This window comes from Sceloporus occidentalis, unplaced genomic scaffold, assembly GCF_023333645.1.
Source record: "Sceloporus occidentalis isolate IW3139 unplaced genomic scaffold, rSceOcc1.0.p SCAF_4, whole genome shotgun sequence".
Classification (NCBI taxonomy): domain Eukaryota; kingdom Metazoa; phylum Chordata; class Lepidosauria; order Squamata; family Phrynosomatidae; genus Sceloporus; species Sceloporus occidentalis.
The window spans coordinates 167,573,459-167,594,640 of record NW_028316984.1 but is presented as its reverse complement, the minus strand read 5'-3'; the positions used below and the strand labels follow the sequence as shown (position 1 = coordinate 167,594,640).

General features: G+C 38.0%; 1 protein-coding gene across 23 annotated transcripts in view; it reads right to left on the bottom strand.

Moving 5' to 3' along the window:
* NRXN3 (neurexin 3) overlaps positions 1–21,182 on the bottom strand; it is a 1,638,958-nt gene that overhangs the window by 887,932 nt on the left and 729,844 nt on the right. For 14 of the 23 annotated variants that reach the window (XR_016281009.1, XR_016281010.1, XM_089522303.1 and 11 more), the window contains 2 exons: positions 13,388–13,414; positions 2,121–2,240 (listed from right to left, as the gene is read on the bottom strand). Coding sequence is in view for 21 of the 23 variants with exons in the window: in XM_089522303.1 (XP_089378429.1) it covers positions 2,121–2,240; positions 13,388–13,414 (147 nt within the window). In the remaining 2 variants the exon portion in view is untranslated. The remainder of the gene's footprint in view (positions 1–2,120; positions 2,241–13,387; positions 13,415–21,182) is intronic. The other 9 variants (XM_089522306.1, XM_089522310.1, XM_089522324.1 and 6 more) reach the window with 1 other exon arrangement.

Below are 21,182 nucleotides of genomic sequence, written 5' to 3'. Positions count from 1 at the left end.
GAAGAACATGGTGTCATTAATCCCTCTAGACCTCTCTCTGCAGTAGTTACTGAAAGAGAGATTTATAGGTCCTAAGGTTACAATTCCTATATGATGTCGGCCTTATAAAGTAATTTGTTAAAAAACATGCTAAGAATGACAATAGAAGTGCCCATATTAAAAAAAAACCACTGGTGGACTAATAAGCACTTTACAAGGAGTCATAACTGGAATGCTAAAGAATCTTGAAGGGAAGGGAGAGAAAGAGGACAGAGCAAATGCATCTGCTTCTCCTTTCCAGCCAAATCTAGCTCTGTTTCCTACCTATGAGTGATCTGTGAATCTATGCATAAAAGAAAGGGAAGAATGCCTCTGTGCTCACTGGGGTATATCTGTCTCCATTGAATTTGTTTGGGTTTCCAGAGCCAGCTTAATACACATGTAATAATTCACAGTGGGCAATATTGTTGCTCCCATTTATAAAATATACCATTTAAACAGTAGGCAGGGGACTATTTACACCTTTCGCTATAAAAAAGCTACTAAAAGTGAGTGCAGAGAATGCCAAAGTGTCAGTAAGATGACTTCTAGGGCAGTTTTGTACTCAATGTGCCAGTTTTCTAAAGAAGAGATTAATTCAACATGTGATCTTTCACCTGCAGTCAAACTGATATAGGCTGGGAGCGGGGAATGGCATCACACAGAGCTGATGTGTATGTAGACCAGGTTCCCATTCTCAAATTAATTTTTGATCTGGTGAAGAATCAAAATGTGGACAATCTTTCCTGGTCATGTGTATCTGAAAGCAACATTTCTCTCTTTGATACAGTTAAATAATGTTAGTGCACACAAATTGAACATTCACCATATGAAATGACTTAGAAATGTCTACTCACTCTGTTATTAACATGTCAAATGTTAACCTGGTTCTAACTGAATTGAGTGAGGACCTTTATGAAAAAGTAGAAATTGTTTAATGTCTTCCCTTCGAAATGAGCTGCTTGTCTAACAGCAAACCAAAGGTGGAATTCACAATGCTATATTTACAGCTAATTTGCAAATCAGTGAGGGAGAAATGGCTTTCTTCAGTGATAAAGAATAGGGTGGGAAGGTGGTACTTAAGCCTTTCATCTGCTTGCTGCTTTCCCTCTTCAACCTCTATCCAGGGAGGAAGGTAGCTCCTTAAACACTCTAGAATGTATCACTTTATCAACAAAATTGCTTCAGAATCTGAGACAGCTGTTTTAAAGTTTGGAAATAAGTCCAGAAAGGATGTATGGTCCCAATGACACTAGAACCTTCTACTGCCCTTACCACCAGTTCTTTTCTACACCTTTTCACAATTGCAACTGCCAGAAAAAGTTGTCAGAAAGATAGAGTGCAGATGAAAATCAGAACGGAAAGAGAGACTACGTACTTCCTTAACATCTCTCACTTCTTACCTTCACCCTCCTTTCACTACTTTAAAAAATGACAAACAGTGAGGAATCCTATGTTTGCAACATATTGCAAACATGATATCTTCATTCTGGTGTATATTTTACATTTCTTGCCTTGTTCAACAAGGAAAGCTTCTGTTTGCAGTGACCATATAGGGAAATAAGTTACCTATTTCACCATGCTGAGAAATTAGCCTAAGAAGTGGCCTAAATTACTTGGCACAAGAGCACAGCACAAACAGACCATTGTTAACAGCATTTATAGAACCAAAGGACTTCAAGAGTTCCTTTTGATAACTTTTCAGCTTTTGCACACACTTACAAAAGACTAAGAACTGGATGCTGTGGCTGAAAAACTAAGAAGTGACTGTACTTCATTTACCAAAGCTCTGATTATTGTCTAGCACATACAGTTCCATCTGGTTGCTATAAAAAGAACATCAATAACTCCCTTTTCATTTGTCTTTAAATATGAAAACAGAATGCACTCAAGCACTTTCATATCAGATCAAAGAAAAAATAATTATGCTTCCCTTTCTTCAAATAATCTGTCTTTTAAAGCTAGTTTCCTAGGAAGCTGATGAGCCAGCTCTGAGATTAGTTTGCATGTCCAATGTTAAGCTACCAAATCATACATCAAATCATATACCAAGGACTTCCAGGTCTTTCCATAAAATTCTATTTAGAAAAGCAGCTACTCACGGTCATTGCACTGGTTCCCAGAGTATGATGTCATGGAACAGTCACAGGTGAAGCCTTCCCATTGCTGGATGCAGATGCCTTGGTTGGCACAGGAATCTTCTTGACAGGTGGTGCTTGGTCCTGAGATGCAGTAAGTGAGGAAATAAAAAAACAAAAAACAAAGAGTAGCCATTGGAAAAAGAGTCATAAAAATAAACCGTGACTTGCCATCATCATGCAGCAAGGAAGAAAAGGAAATCAAAACACGTTTCCATTTCAGAGACATGCAACAAAAAATTCAGGACACATAGAAGACACAGAATTGCACACTCAGCAACAAAGAGTTGTGGCACACAGTAGAAGGAAGGTGTGAAAGGTCGCATATTCCCTCTTAGGCAGGCTCAGAAGAAATGTTCATAATAACTCAAGTTTGCACTCCAAAGTATGAAAGCCCATTACAGCCTGATCCTCTACGTGGTCTACTATTTGCCTCCCTGTACTTGTTTTTCATCAAGGCTGGAATGGGACATGGAGTTCACTGAATCCTCCAAGATGACTTGGAAGATGAGAGAAGGAGTGACAGACCATTTGTGTCCATTTCAGCCAAAGCCTTTTGAAATGCTCTTTGAAAGTAAAATGGTGAGTTAGAGTTGATGAAATGTCAACACCTCTTTTTCTATACTTTCGTATATACCACTTTCCCCATCCCCACCCACATTACATTCCTCTAAGCATTTGCTCCACCAAAGATACAAGAACCTTAGATCTGCATTGGTGGTTGGTTTCGGTAACCCCTCTGCAGATTTGAGGATTCCAGAAGCCACAGTGAAACCAGTTACATTTAGAGGATTCACTTTTCAATTAACATTTTGTGTGTACTTGTAGTAAAGAATATAATGTTTTATTCTCCACTAATATTTTGTCCCAAGAGCGATGCTATGGACTTTGGGTGTAGTAAGGCCTCTGGCTCTCAGGATCACAACCAGAACAAAAGACTTGTCCACAAATTTCTTAAGTTTTAAAGGTTTTACTGGTTATAAACACAAATAACATGAAACTGATTTCTTCTTTCTCAATAGTCTTTCCTAAATACCTTGCTCTCTTCTTGGTGGATTCTATCTTTCTTCTTTTGAGGACTATCTTTCTTCTTCTATGGACTTATCTTTTTGTCAAAGGAAAATACTCCCTCCAGGTCTGACTTGGCTGAAATCTTACTACACACAGAAACTAACTAGAGGGAGACAGCATAAGACCCTGGGATTTCCCACAATCCTTGTCTTTCTTAAAGCTATAGATCTGTATTTCCCCTCTTAAACTAATACATAGAAACCCTAATATAATCTTAACTAAATATATGTCTCAAGAGCATCAAAGATGCTCTGGAGGCATGACAGCTAATATTTGAATTTGTGATCCAGCCCTGCATCTTTAACTAGAGAAGCACAAGACATGGATATTCCAGGAAAAGCAAGAAACAATTGTCCTAATTCAAGGCAGTGTAACATCTGGACATAATGTATGAGTAGCTTTTATCAATCAGAACTTTCCTATCTCTCTTATACTACTGTGGAATGTTAAGTTCAGTCATCTATAATATGGTTTATTTTGCTGCTGTACAAAACTCAACAGATTTGAAAGACTGGAGAAATGAACACCACTCTCCATCAACAGAGGGAAGGTTGTGTGTTGAGTGAACTAATGATAGAGAAGAGTCATAAACATACAATTCTGTCTTCTCAGCAATGTTCACATATCCATCATAAAACAATAGATAAATTCATCTGATATGCCACTGAGGGAGAAAAAAAAACCAAACGGAGGAATGGGAAACCTAATGAGTTGGATTCAGAGTTCCCTTTAGTAGATCTACAGGCACAAGATACTTCTGAAGCAAATGAGGAGGTAATTTTTTACCTGTACTAGCTGGTATATCTTCTGAAAAGTGCTCTGGAGAGTTGATGTTATCTCCAGAACGGTATAGGACATAGTATGGGCTGTTTGATAACAAAGGGATTGGCCTCCTTCCTTTCCTTATTTTTCTAGTGTAGGGGTGGACAACTGTAGCCTCTTTTTAAAAGCTACACTCAGGAAAATCAGGGTGGAAGTAAAACTTCTTCCCAAATACAGAAAATTCTCATTCCTCAAGTATCTACAACAGAGTGTAGTTTCCCTCTCATGGGGGGGGGGGTGTCTCCTGAATGCAACCAAGTCACACACATGTACACCTCAAGAAACAAGAATGAGGTTCTACAGATATTTCAGAACACCACTTATTTATTTATTTATTTATTTAGAAGCTTGTGGAACATAAGGGCTTTCAGGATATCTCCTGAACAGCTTCCAGTGTGCATGTCTATGTGTTTGTGTGTAGAGACTGTTTAGTCTACAAAGCAGTAACAGTAGCACTCTTTGGTTCTGACAGACCAAAGCGAGTGGCAACTGCAAGGTAGTTGTATTGCAGGATATTAATATGCCATAGGGTAAGGGAAACAGATATTCTCTCACCATTTGAGATCCAATGTAATAAGCCTCAGGAGAGGAACACTGCAGGTAAGAACAGTACTACCATCTGCCCAGCTTACATACACATTCCTCCAGGGTAAATTTATCAAAAGAGGAGGCTATTATAGCAGGAAAAAGTGGGTGCTCCAGGCTTACAGAAGAAGCTGCTCTTGCATTGGATTTTTCCTGCTTGCTCATTTTCATTCTCATACACACACACACACAAACTCTCTCTCTCTCTTTAACAGTTCAGCTGGGCTAAAACAGATATTCTCTGACTTGAATCTATATTAACCTCCTTTACCAGGAAATGAACTGCCACATTCACCTCTGAGTATCTAGACACACATCATTCAAACTAGAGGAGGGCAACTGTGCCAGGTTCATGGGCCACTTTTATGTCCTGGAACATTTTTGGAGCCACATGGCCTACAGAAAAATAAAACAAAATCCTCATCATAACCAGAAGTTCACTCCTGTTTTTCAAAACTGGTATTGTTATGTTAACCACCATAAGGAGGACTTGCAGCCTATTTCAAAGGTAACTTGTTAGGCCCAGAGGTTTCCAGGACTAGTTTTTCATTTCTTTCTTTTGGCCAGAAAAAGGTTGATCTGGGGATTCTGAAGGGAGTTGAGGACCACAAAAACATCATCAACACATGCTCTCCTCTGCTCTAGACTGTAGCAGGAGCTAATTTACTGCATGAGAATCCATCTGAGATGCCCTCTAGAATTTCTTTACTGTAGGAGCTGTTCAGCAGTGTTGTAGACTTGCCTTTTTATAAGGTATTCAAAGTGAGGTTGGATGTCCATCTCTCAGGAGGGCTTCAGCTACATATGAGGTGGCCTTTACAATTCCTTCCAACTCTATGATTCTCTGATTCTACTGTTTTGCCAGTGACTTGTAGTGGCTCCCACATCACTGGAGTGATAAATCCAGTCTAAGTTGTAGTCACAACTTTAAGAGGTCAATCTAAGGTATGAAACTTATTTTGAAAATGGGGTTCAACACATTGGATTGCTCCTGTACAGTTTGCATGAAAATCCAGAGTAGATTCATCACTCTGCTGATGTGAAAACCACTGCATACTTCAGGTACTTTAGAAATCTATGTGAATCACAGGAGTCATCAGCATGCAGAAAAACAAAAAAAAAAAAGCATAATTCCAAAAGAACTGACAGACACATCACAGGACACGTGGGAGCACTATAGCACATCCACATGGTACTACTTTATTTAAGGAAGCAGAGGCATAGTTTAATGAAATAATAACTATTATTATTTCAGAAGCAGAGCAAGCTGCTGAGAGACTCAGGCACTGTCTAATCAAATGAGCTTATTTGGCTTGTTCCCACTGGTTTGTGCTGCACTTAAGGATGTAGAATTTCAAAAGTTTTCTCCCTGCTGTTCTTTGTACATTTTCAAATGACTTTTTTTCAGTTGGGTATTTTTAAAAAAAAAAAAAATGGCCAAAGTTTGAAATGCACAAAAATAATGAGATTATGTTTTTGTACAAAACAATTTCTACAAAGAAATAAAAATAAAATAAACTTTGAAAATATGAAAAAAAAACCTCTTCACAGCAGTTGACCTTTTTTTTTGTATGTTTGTTTGTTGGGGTGTCTTAATGTTTGTACATTTGTACATATCAAGCTGTACTTCATGTTCTACAGAGCAAGCACTGTCTAACTCACTTCTATTGTGTTTTACAAGCTTGAGATCAGAATTTACACAGCCCTGAGCCAAATTCTTTTGGTTCCAAATAGCTAAATATGCTACCTAGGTGATAGAGTAGGACATTTAGCCCTGTTCTGAGGACTACCTGCTAGTTCAAAGTCCATGGAGGGGGGTGTCTCTGAAAACTGGAAATGACTAAAAATGTCCCCCATGAATTAAAACCTCTACTGTAAGTATGTAAGAAGCCTGAAATTTAGTATGGCCTGTATTTTCAAGGGGACTAGTCTAATTTGCACTTTTTGGACTAACACATAGCTGGAATGCAGTGATGCTACAAAGTTCACTTTCTGAATTTGGCAGTGTAATTTTTCTTCAATAAATGCATATAGAGATGTATATGTTGGAAAAAGTTGCATACAAAATGTGTATCTTGTGGAAACAGGCATGCAAGAAAAAATATATAGATGATGTGTTATACAAAACATCTTTTCAGATAAGATGCTTATGGCAGTAATTGAAATTGTGTTTAAATTTTTTTGTAGGAAATTGTAAACATTGGATGTAACAGGCTTATAATGAAATACCCATGAAACTAACCTTGAGTACATATAGATGTGGTGTGATAATTCAAGTATTTGACTATGATTCTGGAGACCAGGGTTCAGATCCCTACTCACCCATGGAAGCCCTTGGGCAAATGATGTTCTTTCAGCCTCGGAGGAAAGCAAAAGAAAAACCCTTCTGAACAAATCTTACCAAGAAAAAAACATGATAGATTTTCCTTAGGGTCGCCATAAATCAGGAATGATGTGAAGGCACACAACAACAAGATATAGACTAATTTGTACAAACTGACTCTGAATAAACATGAAAACCTAAATAGTGTATGCTTGAAAGAATTTGTAGGTGTATACGTAATAGAAGTCATGTGTAAAACAGGATTATCAATCTGTTTAGAATCATTCCTGGGGAAGAGAAAGACTAAGTAAAGATCTATCTCTGTGTAGTGTAAGCTTACAAAGGCTGAAAACGTTCCTGATTTCTAAAAGGAAAGACAGCTCAGCTGTACTTGCAGAGTTTGTTCAGAAGACAGATCTTGGGTTTATAGACTGTATACTTGCTTCACTGCTCTGGCACTCACCAAGGGATTTTTACATGGGTACTACAGATCTTTCTGGCTGAGAGTTCATCTGCTGTTGAAGCTTCTGTTTCTCATGGGCGTCACAAGTCCCCTGTTTGCAACCCTGCAATCTTGGCCAGAGTTACAGGAATGTCACAAGGAATTAGGATTACCTGGAAGATGGCATGAGAAGCCCACTAGAGGTTTAGACACCAAGCAAGGCTGTTTTCATACACATTAAGTGATAACAGTAAAGGGCAGAAGCAAGCAAAATAGATACATAATTTATGTGCACTGGGAAGGAGAAATGGCTTGAAATAACATCTTTCTCCAATCTCTCCACAAGGTGTCAGAAGCTCTGTTTTTATTATTGCTTTCTCAGATGCATTTAACTAGATCCTGTCCATTTCACAAAGCTTTAAAATGTTAATGCTTCATTGTGAAAGGAATTTGATCCCTGATTAAAATTTAAGGAAAGTTGTTTATACATAGTGATCTGTGGAGAGATTTTTTGGGTTATAATCCTTCCTCCTTGCTTGGACAGATTTATGCAATGTCTTGCACACTCATACTGTTTAAGGAATATTGGTATTTATATTTTGCATTTAGGAAGCAGTTTTTTCAGTCCACATAAGACAGACAGGGAAAGGAAGATTCAAACACTGTCAGCCTAAAACAAAACTGCACAATCTGATCTATCATCCCTACAAAAGCATATGTGATGTGTCAGAAGCAGATGCTCTCTTTGTGTTAACTGCAGCTATTAAAAGCCTAAACAGACTATAAAAATTTGGCATACCTTTTTTTTTTTTTTTTTTTTTTTTGGCACCTCTCAGAGAATGGATTGAATACTGGATGCACCTTCCTCAATAGGCTGCCCTTCAGAAATGTTGGACTGCAAGTGGACATTGACAATGCTGGCATGATAGAGGATGCAGTCTGACACATCTGAAAGCAGTGTTTGATGGTGTCTTCCACGTCAATGGAACAGTGAATCTGCTCCAGGTTTTGTCTGAACTTGAAAGGAGCTATCCAAGTTGGTGAAACTATTTTGGGGGATAGTGTTTAGCGCCACGGACATCTTCTTAAAGTTTGGACTAAAACCTGGAGTGTATTCACTGTTTCAATTAGATCGAGGATATCACCTGCCACTATATACATGTTCATAATTAGGAAATTTACCATAAATTATAAGGATGAGAGCACATGGATCTGATTTAGCAATTTGATTTGTACATTATACAGTGGTACCCCGGGATACGAATTGATCGCGTTACGAAATTTCCGGGGTACGAAAAAGTTAGATTGAAAAAAACTGTTCCGGGTAACGAAAGATTTTTCGGGTTACGAAATTCATTTCGGCGCGAAATTTAAATGCGAAGCGCAGCTAGCGGCTTTCCAGCGCTAACGGAAAGCCTTTTCGGGTTGCGAAATGTATCGGGTTACGAACGGCGCCGTGGAACGAATTAATTTCGTAACCCGAGGTAGCACTGTATACTGAGTGTCTAAAGTGGGAAGGAGGTAATTCATCTCTTCATATGTGAGGACTAGTAACTCCATGTCCTGTTTGTGAACCTACCAATGGTTTCTATTGCTGTTGTTGCTGCTGCTGTGTACCTTCAAGTTGTTTCAGACATATGGTGACCTTAAAGCACTATCATGGAGGTTTTTTTGGCAGTCTTCTTTGAGGTTTGCTATTGCCATCCTCTGAGGCTGAGAGAGTGTGACTTGACCAAGGTTTACATGGCTGAAACGGGATTCAAACCCTGATGTCCAGAGTCATAGTCTACCACTGAAACCCCTACACTACACTGGCTCTCCGCCAGAGGTATCTGGCTGAAAAAAACAACAATGCTTGATAAAAGCAAGTGTTGGAGCTGTTCATGACCATTTTATGCATCCCTGAAATCCTTCTCTTATCCTTGGTGATCTTTTAAAAGACTCCGACAAAACAGGATGAAAGCATGTATTCAAGAAGTCCCACCCATGCCCTAATTGGCTTTGCTTATTTTCAATAACACCAGTACTTAGTCAAAACTGATATGTTCTATAACGCCACGAGGTTATATATACTATCCTGCCCCTAATTGATTAGGATCATAAATATGACTGGTCCGGAAAGCACACCCTTAATTATAAAATCCACATATAACCTTGCCCTGTTCTCTCCATACGTGTCTTACACTTATTGGAGCATGGCTTTTTCTCCATCCCATCCACTCCCCAGACTCAATGCAGAGTGCACATTCCATATGGCTGCACAGAAGAGGGCCTTCTTTGTGGGTGTTCCCAGGCTTTGGCACTCCATCCCAAGGGAATTTTGATCCCTCTCTGTAGTCTTTTCAGTGGCCAGCAAAGACTTTCCTTTTATATAGGACTTCAGCCTTAACTGAATAGGGTAGAGGGGGGAAAACAGGTAACTCACACAGTGAACCACTCAGGCCTGTCCAGATTTAAGTATGCCCAAGCCTGTTGAAATGAATGGGATGCAGCCACAGAAATGCAATTGTATACACATTTATTTGGGAGCCAAATTTTTGTCCATGCTGGCTGAGGGATTCCTAAAGTTGTAGTCCAAATAGGTAAAGCTTCCAGAATCAGATTGTTCTGTGTTGAGCAGATGACTATTGATAAAGATGTTGTTGCTGTTTTTAAATATGTACTGTGGAGTTACAGTTCCCTGGTTACAGCTGGGCTTTCTAGGATTAAATAAAAAAGATACATACCTTTCCCTCCTCACCTCCCCTTCCCCTCACAACACTCTAATATTCTCCCAGAGGCCAGGCCTGGAACAGGATAAGAAAGGTGGCATGTCTAGTCAAAAGAAAGTGAACCGCATAAAAGGGAATATGTCTGGACTTGACTGCAGGAAAAGCAAAAGGCAGGGGAAGTTAAGTGTGTGAGGAAAAAGAAACAGATACAACATTCATCAGCAGTGGAAACAAGAAGAAGGAAAAGAAGGAAGATAAACAAGTAAAACTGTGGAGTGTTAGAAAAGTATAGTGGCAACTCCTCCACCAGACCTCCCCACTGTCCAGGTCACAGCAGCACAGAAAACAGCCCCTCAGATTCTGAGAGATTTTAAAGTTTCTGTGTGGACTAGGAGACCCAAGCCTTTGCAGCAAAGATTGGTTTCCTGAAATTAAGGTTTGGCACTTTTATCTCCCTCTGTTCCATAGGAAAGAGGTAAGGGTTCTAAACAAACTTTACAAACATGTCATAGTCAGCATTAATAAAAATGATCAAACCTCAGAACAGCACTGATCTTGAAGATATTTTGGATTTCTTATGGCAAAATCTAGTGGTGCTCAGTCCCCACTGGACCATGTGGTCCTGTGAAGCACATCATTGAGTGTGAGGGCCACTGCATACATTGCCCATTTCATGTCCAGAACAATCATCCACAAATAAAACAGAATATAGCCACCCTGTTGAATGGCATGTATGTCCATCACACATATGTATTTCATTGCATGTAGACAGGATGGGAATCTATGGCCAACTGCAGCATCTTGGCACATATCCTCAAGCCACAGCTCTATGCCTCACCATCTGTAAGTTTCATATGCTAGCACCTGTCATCATTTATGAACCAGGGAAATGAATTCTCAGTGGCCTTGCTGCTTTGGGGATTCTGAAAGTTATAGTCCAAAAATATACCTCTTTGATGATCTGATCCCAATCAGATACACAAGTACTGCTGGTGGAAAAGAGAATTTCTCTCCTTTTCATCTTCTTTGATCACCAGACACCACTGTTATTCTTTTAAATGGTTTAAAATAAAAGTTGTTGTTATGTTGCTTCATATTTGGTTTAAGTATGTTTTTATTTCATAAGCTAGATCCCTTCTACCATGGATTGCTGCATAAAGTGTATTACTCATTTTCTTGCTGCATTTCTTTTCTTAAACAAGTCTTCATGAAACCAAAACTGAGAGCATTTAGTAGATTCATCTCAGTCGGAATTAATAGTATAACACTGTTAAAAGTGTATGAATAGGTTTGAAACATATTACATTATAAAAATAAAATCTAATTTATGTCCACAGCATTCAGTTGGGAATGGAAAGAAATATTTGGAAATATTTGGGAAATGGTCAAAATTGTGTTTCTAGATTGTCAGGGAGCTCTCAAAAGGTGACAAGAATCATTCAGAACTTCTTTTGTGTAAAATTCATATGTGGTTTCTTTTCACAGGTAATAACATTTTCTTTGGGGGTGGAAACACTGTTTTCTGTGTGCACACCCATATGTGTAACTTTTTTTAAAGAGAAAAACCCAATTGTAGCATTTTCTGCATACAAAATAACCATTCAGAAGTACTACTTTCTGTGCAGAAAATTTTGTTTTGTATGAAAATAAAAACATGTGTGAATCTTGCACAGAATAAGTCCTGAAATGCAAGTAGTCTTTAAGAACCACACCATTTTCAAACAATTTTTTGCAGGAAGAAAATTACTAAAAATATTACTTGCTTCCCTTGAAAATGAAATTAAGAAAGAATTAGTTTTCTTAATTCCAGTACATGCAATTAAAACACAAGGATCTTCATACATGCCCATCTTCATGAAGCTTTCATGGTTTTGTTTAGTTTTTCCCAAAAGAGAAATTTGTATTGCAAATATGCAATGTCTAAATCACTCTTGTCAACCAAGAAAACTATAACAAAACTTTCAGATCATTACAAAGAACCTGCCATTCCCAATTTGTGCAATGAAATCAATTCTGATTAAACACACACACTTCACTTTTTAACTGTGTTTACCTTCTTACCTATAGTAGCTAAAAAATCTTATATGAGTGTTTAAACCTCTTAGCAGGAATTCGTGAACTCACTTATACACTTCCAATTTTAAAGAAACATTTGTATGCCCTTTTTGTCTAGTATCCGTTGACATTTATGTTGTACAGAAATTGTCTCCTGCAGGCCATTCTTCTTTCCTTTAACTTCTTTGCACTAGTCTCAGGTAGTCAATACCAATGACTCAATATCCATCAATAATGAGTATTTATGACATCATTGGATACCTCTTTAAAAAGCATAATGTTTCAACAGCATCTACCACTTTTTCATCTAATGCTCAAAACAGAATGAAAGTTTCATCAGCTCCCTAAAACTATAACCAGTTCACACTTGAAGCTTACTATATGCAAACTAAACCTTAAATAAGAAACAATGAAAGCAAAAGAAATGAACTAGGATTTGGAAAGTGAAGAAAAGCATTAATGAGTTGGATTTATATTTAGTGATACTTAAGAGATCCACTGAAATCAGTGGAACCTATTAGTCATGACTAACATAAGACAAATTTATTTCAGTGTCTCTGCTGTTACTGTTGATATACCAAACTTATGTATGGAAATAATTTTAATAAATCAATAAAAGTGGAATTCAGAAGAAGTCTTCTTTTCCAAACTGTTGTGAATCAGTTCATCTTCCTCTCCTGCCTTTTGGTTTTCAGAAATCTATGCAACGTCTAAAAGATTCTGAAAGAAAGTTTCTGTCTGAAACTTGACTACTTCATACACTCAATAAAACTTCAATCATATCCATTCTTATTTAAAAGTTGATTGCATAGATGTTAGTGGGACATTAAGCCAAGTAAGCAGGTACAGGATTGGACTACAAACCTTTCAGACCTCTGAAGGACAGATCCAATCTTCATTTTAGCATCCAGATGTTAAGTGCCATCTTTATGATGTTAAACCTTTTTTTCAGGAAATCAAGCCATGCAGTTATGGATACTTTAGGATGAGATACAGTCAAACCTCTTAAAGCTACTCCCAGACCACACCTTTGTATTTCTCCCAAAGATCCTAACCACCCCACTCTTCAACCTAGTATGTTATGGAAAGCCCAAACTCATATAGATTTGGTTTAGAGATGTGACTGCATCCAAAAAGAAAAAGAGAGATATAAAGGCACCAAAGGTTACATTAAAAGGTATCTTTCAGTCCAAAGTGGCAATGGAAGTAAAACCTTCTCTACCTTGCAGGTCAGCTTTGGTCAACTCAACTTTGTTAGCAAAAGAACGGAAAAAGCGAAAACAATAAACCAGAGGTTAGTAAAACGGCAGATTAAAAACAGGGCAACATCACTAAAAATAAACAAACAAAAAGCAACTGGTATAACCAACACAGCTCTTATGCACACTTAAGAGATGTGGAAAGGGTGACACCACCAAAAGACAACATATAGGCACAGCAGGAGTGGAGCAGCCACTATGGCTTCCAGTCTACCACTCCCTGAACATCTAACCAACACAACAAGCCACATAGCACAACTATTGGGTAGGGTGAAAGAAGGATAGGTACACTTATACACAGAGTAATACTGGAACGGACATTAATGGCACATGATTCACCAACATTTATAGGAGAAGTAGCAAACAGTGGCATTTTGGTTCCTACTGGGGAGCCTCTGTATTTTCCAACAAGAGCCTAAACTCTGATAACATCGAAAATATTTATGATCACTATGCAGATCCATTCTGGGAAAATACAGTTAGAGTCCTTCTTCAAATCCCCTTCCTCTATTGGATTTTAAAAATTTCCCTGGAATTTGTATGATTTAAAATAAGACAGCTTCATGGGTGGAATGATGTGTTCTCCAACAATAGAAGCACAATCAGCAATGGTGAAAGATGATTTCCATGTATGGCCTCCCTTAGTGTTCTGCAAGAACCTTTCCGATCCCAATAATTCTTAATATGATGTCAGTAGTTGGAGTGTCCATCTTTGTATGTTCTGAATTCAGCTTTGTTTCTGAATGACCAGATAGTGATTGAGTTAGAAGTAGCTCTGCTCAGTTTCATATCCTGTGCATGTTTCTGGAGAAGGTAGGCCTGGCTATCACTGAGCATATTTTGGTGTTCATTCTCCAACATTGAATGGTACAGCATTTTCAGAATGATGCTGCAAGGCTTCTGATGTTCGTAATTATTAATGGTATTCCAGTTCTGGAATTCTGGAATTGTTTGTTCTGTGTTGGCTCCTAATCTGTTTCCAAATGCAAATGAAAACTCTGTTTTTCATCTTTAAAACTCTCAATGGGCTGGGTCAAGGATACACAATACTAGCATCTGTTGAGTTCAGCCAAGACGACCTTCCTCCATGCTCCTATCTCTGTCTGAAGTACAGTCAGTGGTTATGTTTAATTAAGTTTTGTCAGTTTTGTTACCCTTGATCCCCTTAGCATATGCCTTGATTCTAATATTTCAATGTTTTAGAAACTGCTGAATGTAATTTAATTTAGGTGGGCCTTTCGTATGGAGTAATGTGCAGCTCTAACTTTTTCTTGCCTTTTTTCTTTTCAATTGCCTTTTAATATGCTATAGTATGCTATTTGGGGGTTTCTGCAGAAATGCAACCCTTAAATCATAAAAACAATGACAAAATGGCCTCTCCCATGGGGTGGAATAGACACTACAAGAATCTAATTTTGGTCAGAATTTGGAAGTCCAGGTGTCCATAAGGCCACAGAGGTTTATATCTATAAATATCACATGTGATGCAACTTTTCTGTGAAAAAAAACAGAAGCATGAGCTATACATGCTTCAGCAAGCAATGTAGTCAAAGAACATGCATGACAAGCTCTTGTTTTCCCTTGGAGACATTATAATATATTTCTGGACTTCTATGTTGTTATTTCATGGGGGCATTATTCTACAACATAAGAGACCTCCTTATTTCTTCTATAATTGCCCCCTTCTTATACATGTTCAGCATATGTGCTTGAGATTCAATCCAAACAATTAACTTTATTGCACAGGCCCTGGAGCAGGCCTGTTGGGTTACAAAAGGGAGCAGGATGGGAAAGGGAGGCGGCATAGAATGCATCTTACCACATAGCAGAACGCTACCCCCGCCACTGGAAGTTCCTATTCCATTCAGGATGCGTTCCCCAAGGGCCAATTTTCGGGAACTGTTTAAAAGCGTTCCCGAAAATCAGTCCCTGGGGAATGCATCTGGAACGGAATGGGGACTTCCAGCAGCAGTGGCGGCATTCTGCTGTATGGTAAGATGCGTTCTATGCCGCCTCCCATTCCCATCCCACTCCCTTTCGTAATGTGACAGGCCCATTCCAGCTTCCAGGGCTTGTGTGATAAACTTAAATGTATGAACATAGGAAGCTACCTTATGCTGAGTCAGATCTATGGCCCATCTAGCTCAGGAGGGAAGAAAGCATGGCCTACAGGGGGTCAAATTGGTTTTGCTTCAAAATGTCTCCAAAAGTCCTTAGGGGTGTGGAGGGCATTTTTACCATATTTGAAGCCCCCCAGGACTAGGGTTGCCAGAATTGTCCACTATTACCAGGGACAAAATGTAGGGCAAATTCGAGACCAAACTGTAGGACAACTGCAGGACAAAACTCAGCCCAAAATGTTGGACATTTAAGGTCCTCCATTTTTCTTAAATGTCTTATATTTTGGGCTGAATTTTGTCCTGCAGTTGTCCTACAGTTTGGTCCAGAATTTGTTCCACATTTTGTCCCTGGTAATAGTGGACAATTATGGCATTTCCATCACATTTTGGGCCCAGTCTGGGCCAATTTAGACCTAGGAAAGGCCTTTAAAAACAGTAAGTGGCTTCCACTCACTTCCTGTTGCCACAAAAGGTCCAAAAACATAGTTAAAATGCCTCCTTGTCACATCGATAGCACTTTGGGGGCAAAAGAAGTATTTTTTAAAAAATACTGATTGATTGATTGATTGATTGCAAGGTGGAGAATACAGTCCTCTTCCCCCCCCCCCCCCCCATTTCTGACCTAGCTCAGTAATGTTATTTCTGAGGGCAATTATTCCCTTGAATTTCAGGCAAGCCATGTTCTTTGCTCTACCTAGTCATTCTTGGTACTCTAGACTCTCAAGTCTCCCATCCAAGTACTAACCAGGCCTTATTCCAATTAGCTGCTAATATCAGACAAGGTCAGTTGTGTTGAGCATGGTGTAGTTGTATAAAATCAGTATTAATTAATGGAGGTTTATCTCTTCATTTCAGCACAAGGGCTATGCCTGTTGACAGAACCAAATAAGAAATACAGCAGTTTCTTATATTGTGAAGAGACTTCTTTATCATGAAGACTGAGTTCATTTGAAATGATAATAATGCAACCTGGACAGAAACAATCCTTGGTATCTTTGAGTAGGACTTGGAAATAATCTGGCCTCAAACCATGGACAACTGCTGCCAGACATTGTTGACAAATATTGGGCTACATGCACTGGGGGTCTGATTCAGTCTATTGCAGTTTATTGTGTTCTTATCCTGTCCACGCTTAAAGTGCTATGTGGAACCACTAGGATTTCCCCCCACTTCATTTTATTTAAGGAACCAGACTTTGGTTTTGGCATTTCTTCCCACTGCCTGAGGCAAGAGAATTCAGATAATGGAAGTGAACAAAGAAATATTTAATAAAACTTTCCATAATGCTAGAAGAGAATAAAGGCATTCATATCCATTACTGTAGGAAGAAATTTGAAATAGTCATCCTTCACCTCCACTCAGGGCAAGGTAAGAAATATACAAACCTTGATCACTCATTCTATTTAGAGAGTACCAGCATTAAGTGCTGGTGTTGTAACTATGAAAGAAAGATTCTGCCATCCCTTCACCATTTTTCAGTTTACAGTTTTGAAGGCTGCACTCCTATTCATACAATCCTATTCATGCCTGGGAACAAGACTTATTCAGTACAATGAGACATACATCTGTGGAGACATAGGATTGTAGTGTAATACTCTTCAAACTGTCATTAGAGTCCCATGTGGGGTGCAGATTCTAAAGGCTTCCCACAATATCTAAATTTTTAAATCTTTGCTTTTATTTTGCAGGTTACTGTAATTACCTCTCAGCTGAAGGAGTTGTGATTTCCCCAACCTCTAGGTGAAAATGCTTAAAGACAGGGGACTTTATCACATGGGAGGCAAGCATCCTCTTCCTGTCATTAAATTGCCATTAAATAATGTTAATCGCATGATCAGGGGGCAGATTATCACACACACGCCCCCATGCTTATCCCATTCTTGTCCTGTCTATAAACAGTAATGGATGCATAATTTGGTATTTATGGAAATTCCTGTTAATACCAAATGACAGGTCCATTACTGTTTACAAGAATGGGATAAGGGCGCAATAATCTTCCCCTGATCTCATTATTAACATGATTTAATGATGATTTAATGATTGGAGAAGGACGCTTACCTCCTCTGTGTGATAATCTCCAGTGATAAAATATTATGTATTTTAAAATGTTGTATATTTTGAAAATTGGGGCAAACTTGGTTTAATTCTCATTTACTTTTTTTTACTGATTATTTGTTCCAAGGATGAAACCAAGGATGAACAAAATACCTCAGCCAAGTGCTTGAACTGCTAACTTTCAGATCAATATTGTGAAATGGGAGTTCTCCAAATACATGCTTCATAAATTCACATAATTGTTCCAACCACTGTAGGCCAAAAACTGTGGGAGAGGATCTGGAGGAAATAACACAACACTCTCATAGGATCATGGAAATCATTACCATTATCTGATTCTTAATGGGAGGTATTATCAGTATTGGAATCCAAGCTTGAGGGATGGCTTATTTCGCCATATAATGGTATTTCCAAAAAAAAAACAAAAAAAAACTCTCAAAATTTGTTACTGGGTTTTGATTAATGAGAGAGACAAAAATGGATTTTTAGTTTCACACTTAGTGGCTAATTGCTCTGGGAACAAATTACACTTCTGGGCACATTGTATTTATGGAAGCTTATAGGTTAAACATTGGAGGGTGGTCAAAATAGAGATGGTGGGAAATAACTAACAAATGACTGATGAAATAAATGTGATGTCATAGACAAGCAGTACATACACATACACATACACACGGTCATTCATTGCAAAAATGTCTAGATTCATTGCAGTTTTTCATCAGGCTATCTACTAAACCTGTGTTCAGTTGCTGACTTCAATGGCACAGTTATCAGTAGATTTGCAGCAATTAAAAAGGAGACTTGGGTGTTGGATAGAATAGATTTTCAACAAAGAGAGAATTGAACTATATTTTTCATGCTTATTTTTAAGAATGAGAAAGAGGTCTTATATTCTAAGATTTCCTCTGGTTTCTTCTTCCATTTAAAGATACAGCTATTTTTCCCCAGTGATAGCACTGATTCAGTTCCTCCTGAGGCCTGCTAATGACTGGTTGCATAATTAATGCAAGGAGCTCATTTTCCTTCAGAGATCCCACCAAAGATCATGGAGCCCTGGATTGAAGAAAATCAGGTGATAACTGGAACATAATTTCTTTCCTGAATGTTACATATTTCATTTCTCTCTTCTGGGTTGTTAAATTTCTTCAAACAGATATTTGAGAAACCTCTGGGAATCCTTTTCCCATCAAATTAACAAAATGATCAGAACAGAGAAGAAAGTGACCAAGAAAAACATGAGGTAGAGCCGTGACCTCTATGCAGTGATAAGACTCACAGAATATGAACCTCGAGAAACCAAATTTGTTGCCACCTAATATGTGAAATATACCCTCTATAGAAAAATGTGGTAGGCCTCTGTGCTGCCTTATAGTCAAACCAAAACACAGCCATTTCTAATTATTTTTGAGTTGTGGTTTCTGATTACATTACTATTTATGTAGTATTTATGATTAATCACATTTTTATATATTATATTGTACTGGTACAGGATTGCTTTTGAAAACAGTGGAAAGGTTATTTCTCATTGGTTTTATATATTGTTTATAAACCTGCCTTGAATCCCACTGTAGGAGAAAGACAGGATATAAATCCTTGAAATAAATAAGTAAAATATAAATATTGTTAATTGTGTTTTTATACTTTACTTGTGATTATTCTTACAGTGTGTGTGTTGTTACATTTTTTTAGATGGTTGGAGTCCATTTTGATGAGAGAAAGAAGTACTAGGTTATTAATGTAACTAAATACACAAATATTTTATTCACTTCACTCACTTTTCCCCAATTCAAAATAACTGGAAAGGGTTCCTGACTCCAAGCAATAGCATGCTGCTTCTGATCTCAAGGGATCATTTCACTATAACTGTTCCAGCCTATAGTGTGTGCTTTTTCTAACCACACCATTTTTTTACATGGATGAAAGTTCCCAAGTTTATATATAACTAATGTCTAGAACATATAATTTGATACAGCCTTTCTACCTTAAATGCTACTCAAGATGATTATGTCATTCCATGGCTGAATACCTGAGGGCTCTGTGATAACTACCAGCTAAAGCCTGGATTCCTCACAGCTGGATGCAACAAAGCTCTTGGCTTTGCTAAAATGTCTTTACAGGAGTATATGATCTGCCTGCAAAGCACCGAGCAAACCTATAACAGGATAAAAGACTAGCTGCCAACACCTTATATATGAACCACTGCAAAAGAGCACAGAAATAAATTCTACAGAATCCAGAGGAACATTCAAAACCTTGCTTATGCCTTAATTCATATTTTAATTTAAAGCTTCAAATTTGGACTGGGATGGATATAAGATATCCCTGAAACATTCTTTTACATAGTATTATCCCTGACACGCTAACAATTTAAAACCCAGATGGTTATTTGTTTCCCATCTATGCCATAACTCACTTGCTGTCCTAATTTATGCTGGGTCTTCTTTTTGTTTTTTAAATGTAGTACTACTGAATGAAGGATAAAAGATAGCAGGGACTGTTGTATAATGATTATAGCCAATGGTCCTTCTAAAGTCATAGGAACATGTCAGACCATTGGTCTATCTAGCCCAAGATCAACTGGCACTGACTCTCCACATTTCAGGCACGATTCTCTCCTAGACCAACATGGAGATCATTGATGTCCCTTGTTGGTCTCCCATCCAAGTATTAACAAGGGCCTACCCTGTTTTGCTTCCCAAATGAAGAGACTGGGTGTGTTAATGGTGGTACTGTATATCTAGTCTTATTACATTGTTTGAGGGTTGCTATCCAAGGTCTCACACAATGGTCTTTCCCAATCTGGTTGACTGAAATCTTTGAAACAGAGATGGTTTATGTTGAAATGAATATTGTATATGTGCAAAATGTACGTTCCACCTTTGCAGTTCAGATTCTGCTGCTCTGAGAAGTGTTTGCTTTATAATGCTTTAATCTTTAATGTGATTAATGTTAATTAATAAGGCAATTTTGTAATTAGTGGCAAGCTGAAAATCGTTCTACTGCCAGGGAATGAAATAACTAGTCTTCTATAAAATTATTATTATTTTAACAATATTAAAATCTAAGTTTGAAAAGACACAAATAACCACATAAGGTATTCTATATGAAAACACAAGTGCCTCTCTGGTATGTAATGACGCAGAGCAATAGAGCAGTAAATGAACTGGATATTCAGAAAGCTGAATGGAAACAGCTTAAGGACAGATAGTCTATTCAGAATGAAAGCCCTGACATGGCTTTTCTAAAGCTACTAACAATGTTCTGTTTCTATGTAGTTAAAATGAAACAGATCCCTTATCAAATGTAGGTAACAGACCTTGTATATTTTACCAAAGTACTTTAGGTTAAAAACAAAAAACAAATAGTATATGTGGCTGATAAAACAACAACCTCTTACCATCTACGTGGAATCAAACTCCATCCCAGTGTGGGTGATTTTCATCACCCAAAAAGAATCCTGTTGGTGACGTATGTTTGTATAACCTGAGTGCATCTACACTGTAAAAATAGTGCAGTTTGGCACCACTTTAAGTGCTGTAGGTCCTTCTCTGATATTGCTCAAAGTCCTACCACCAACCTATAG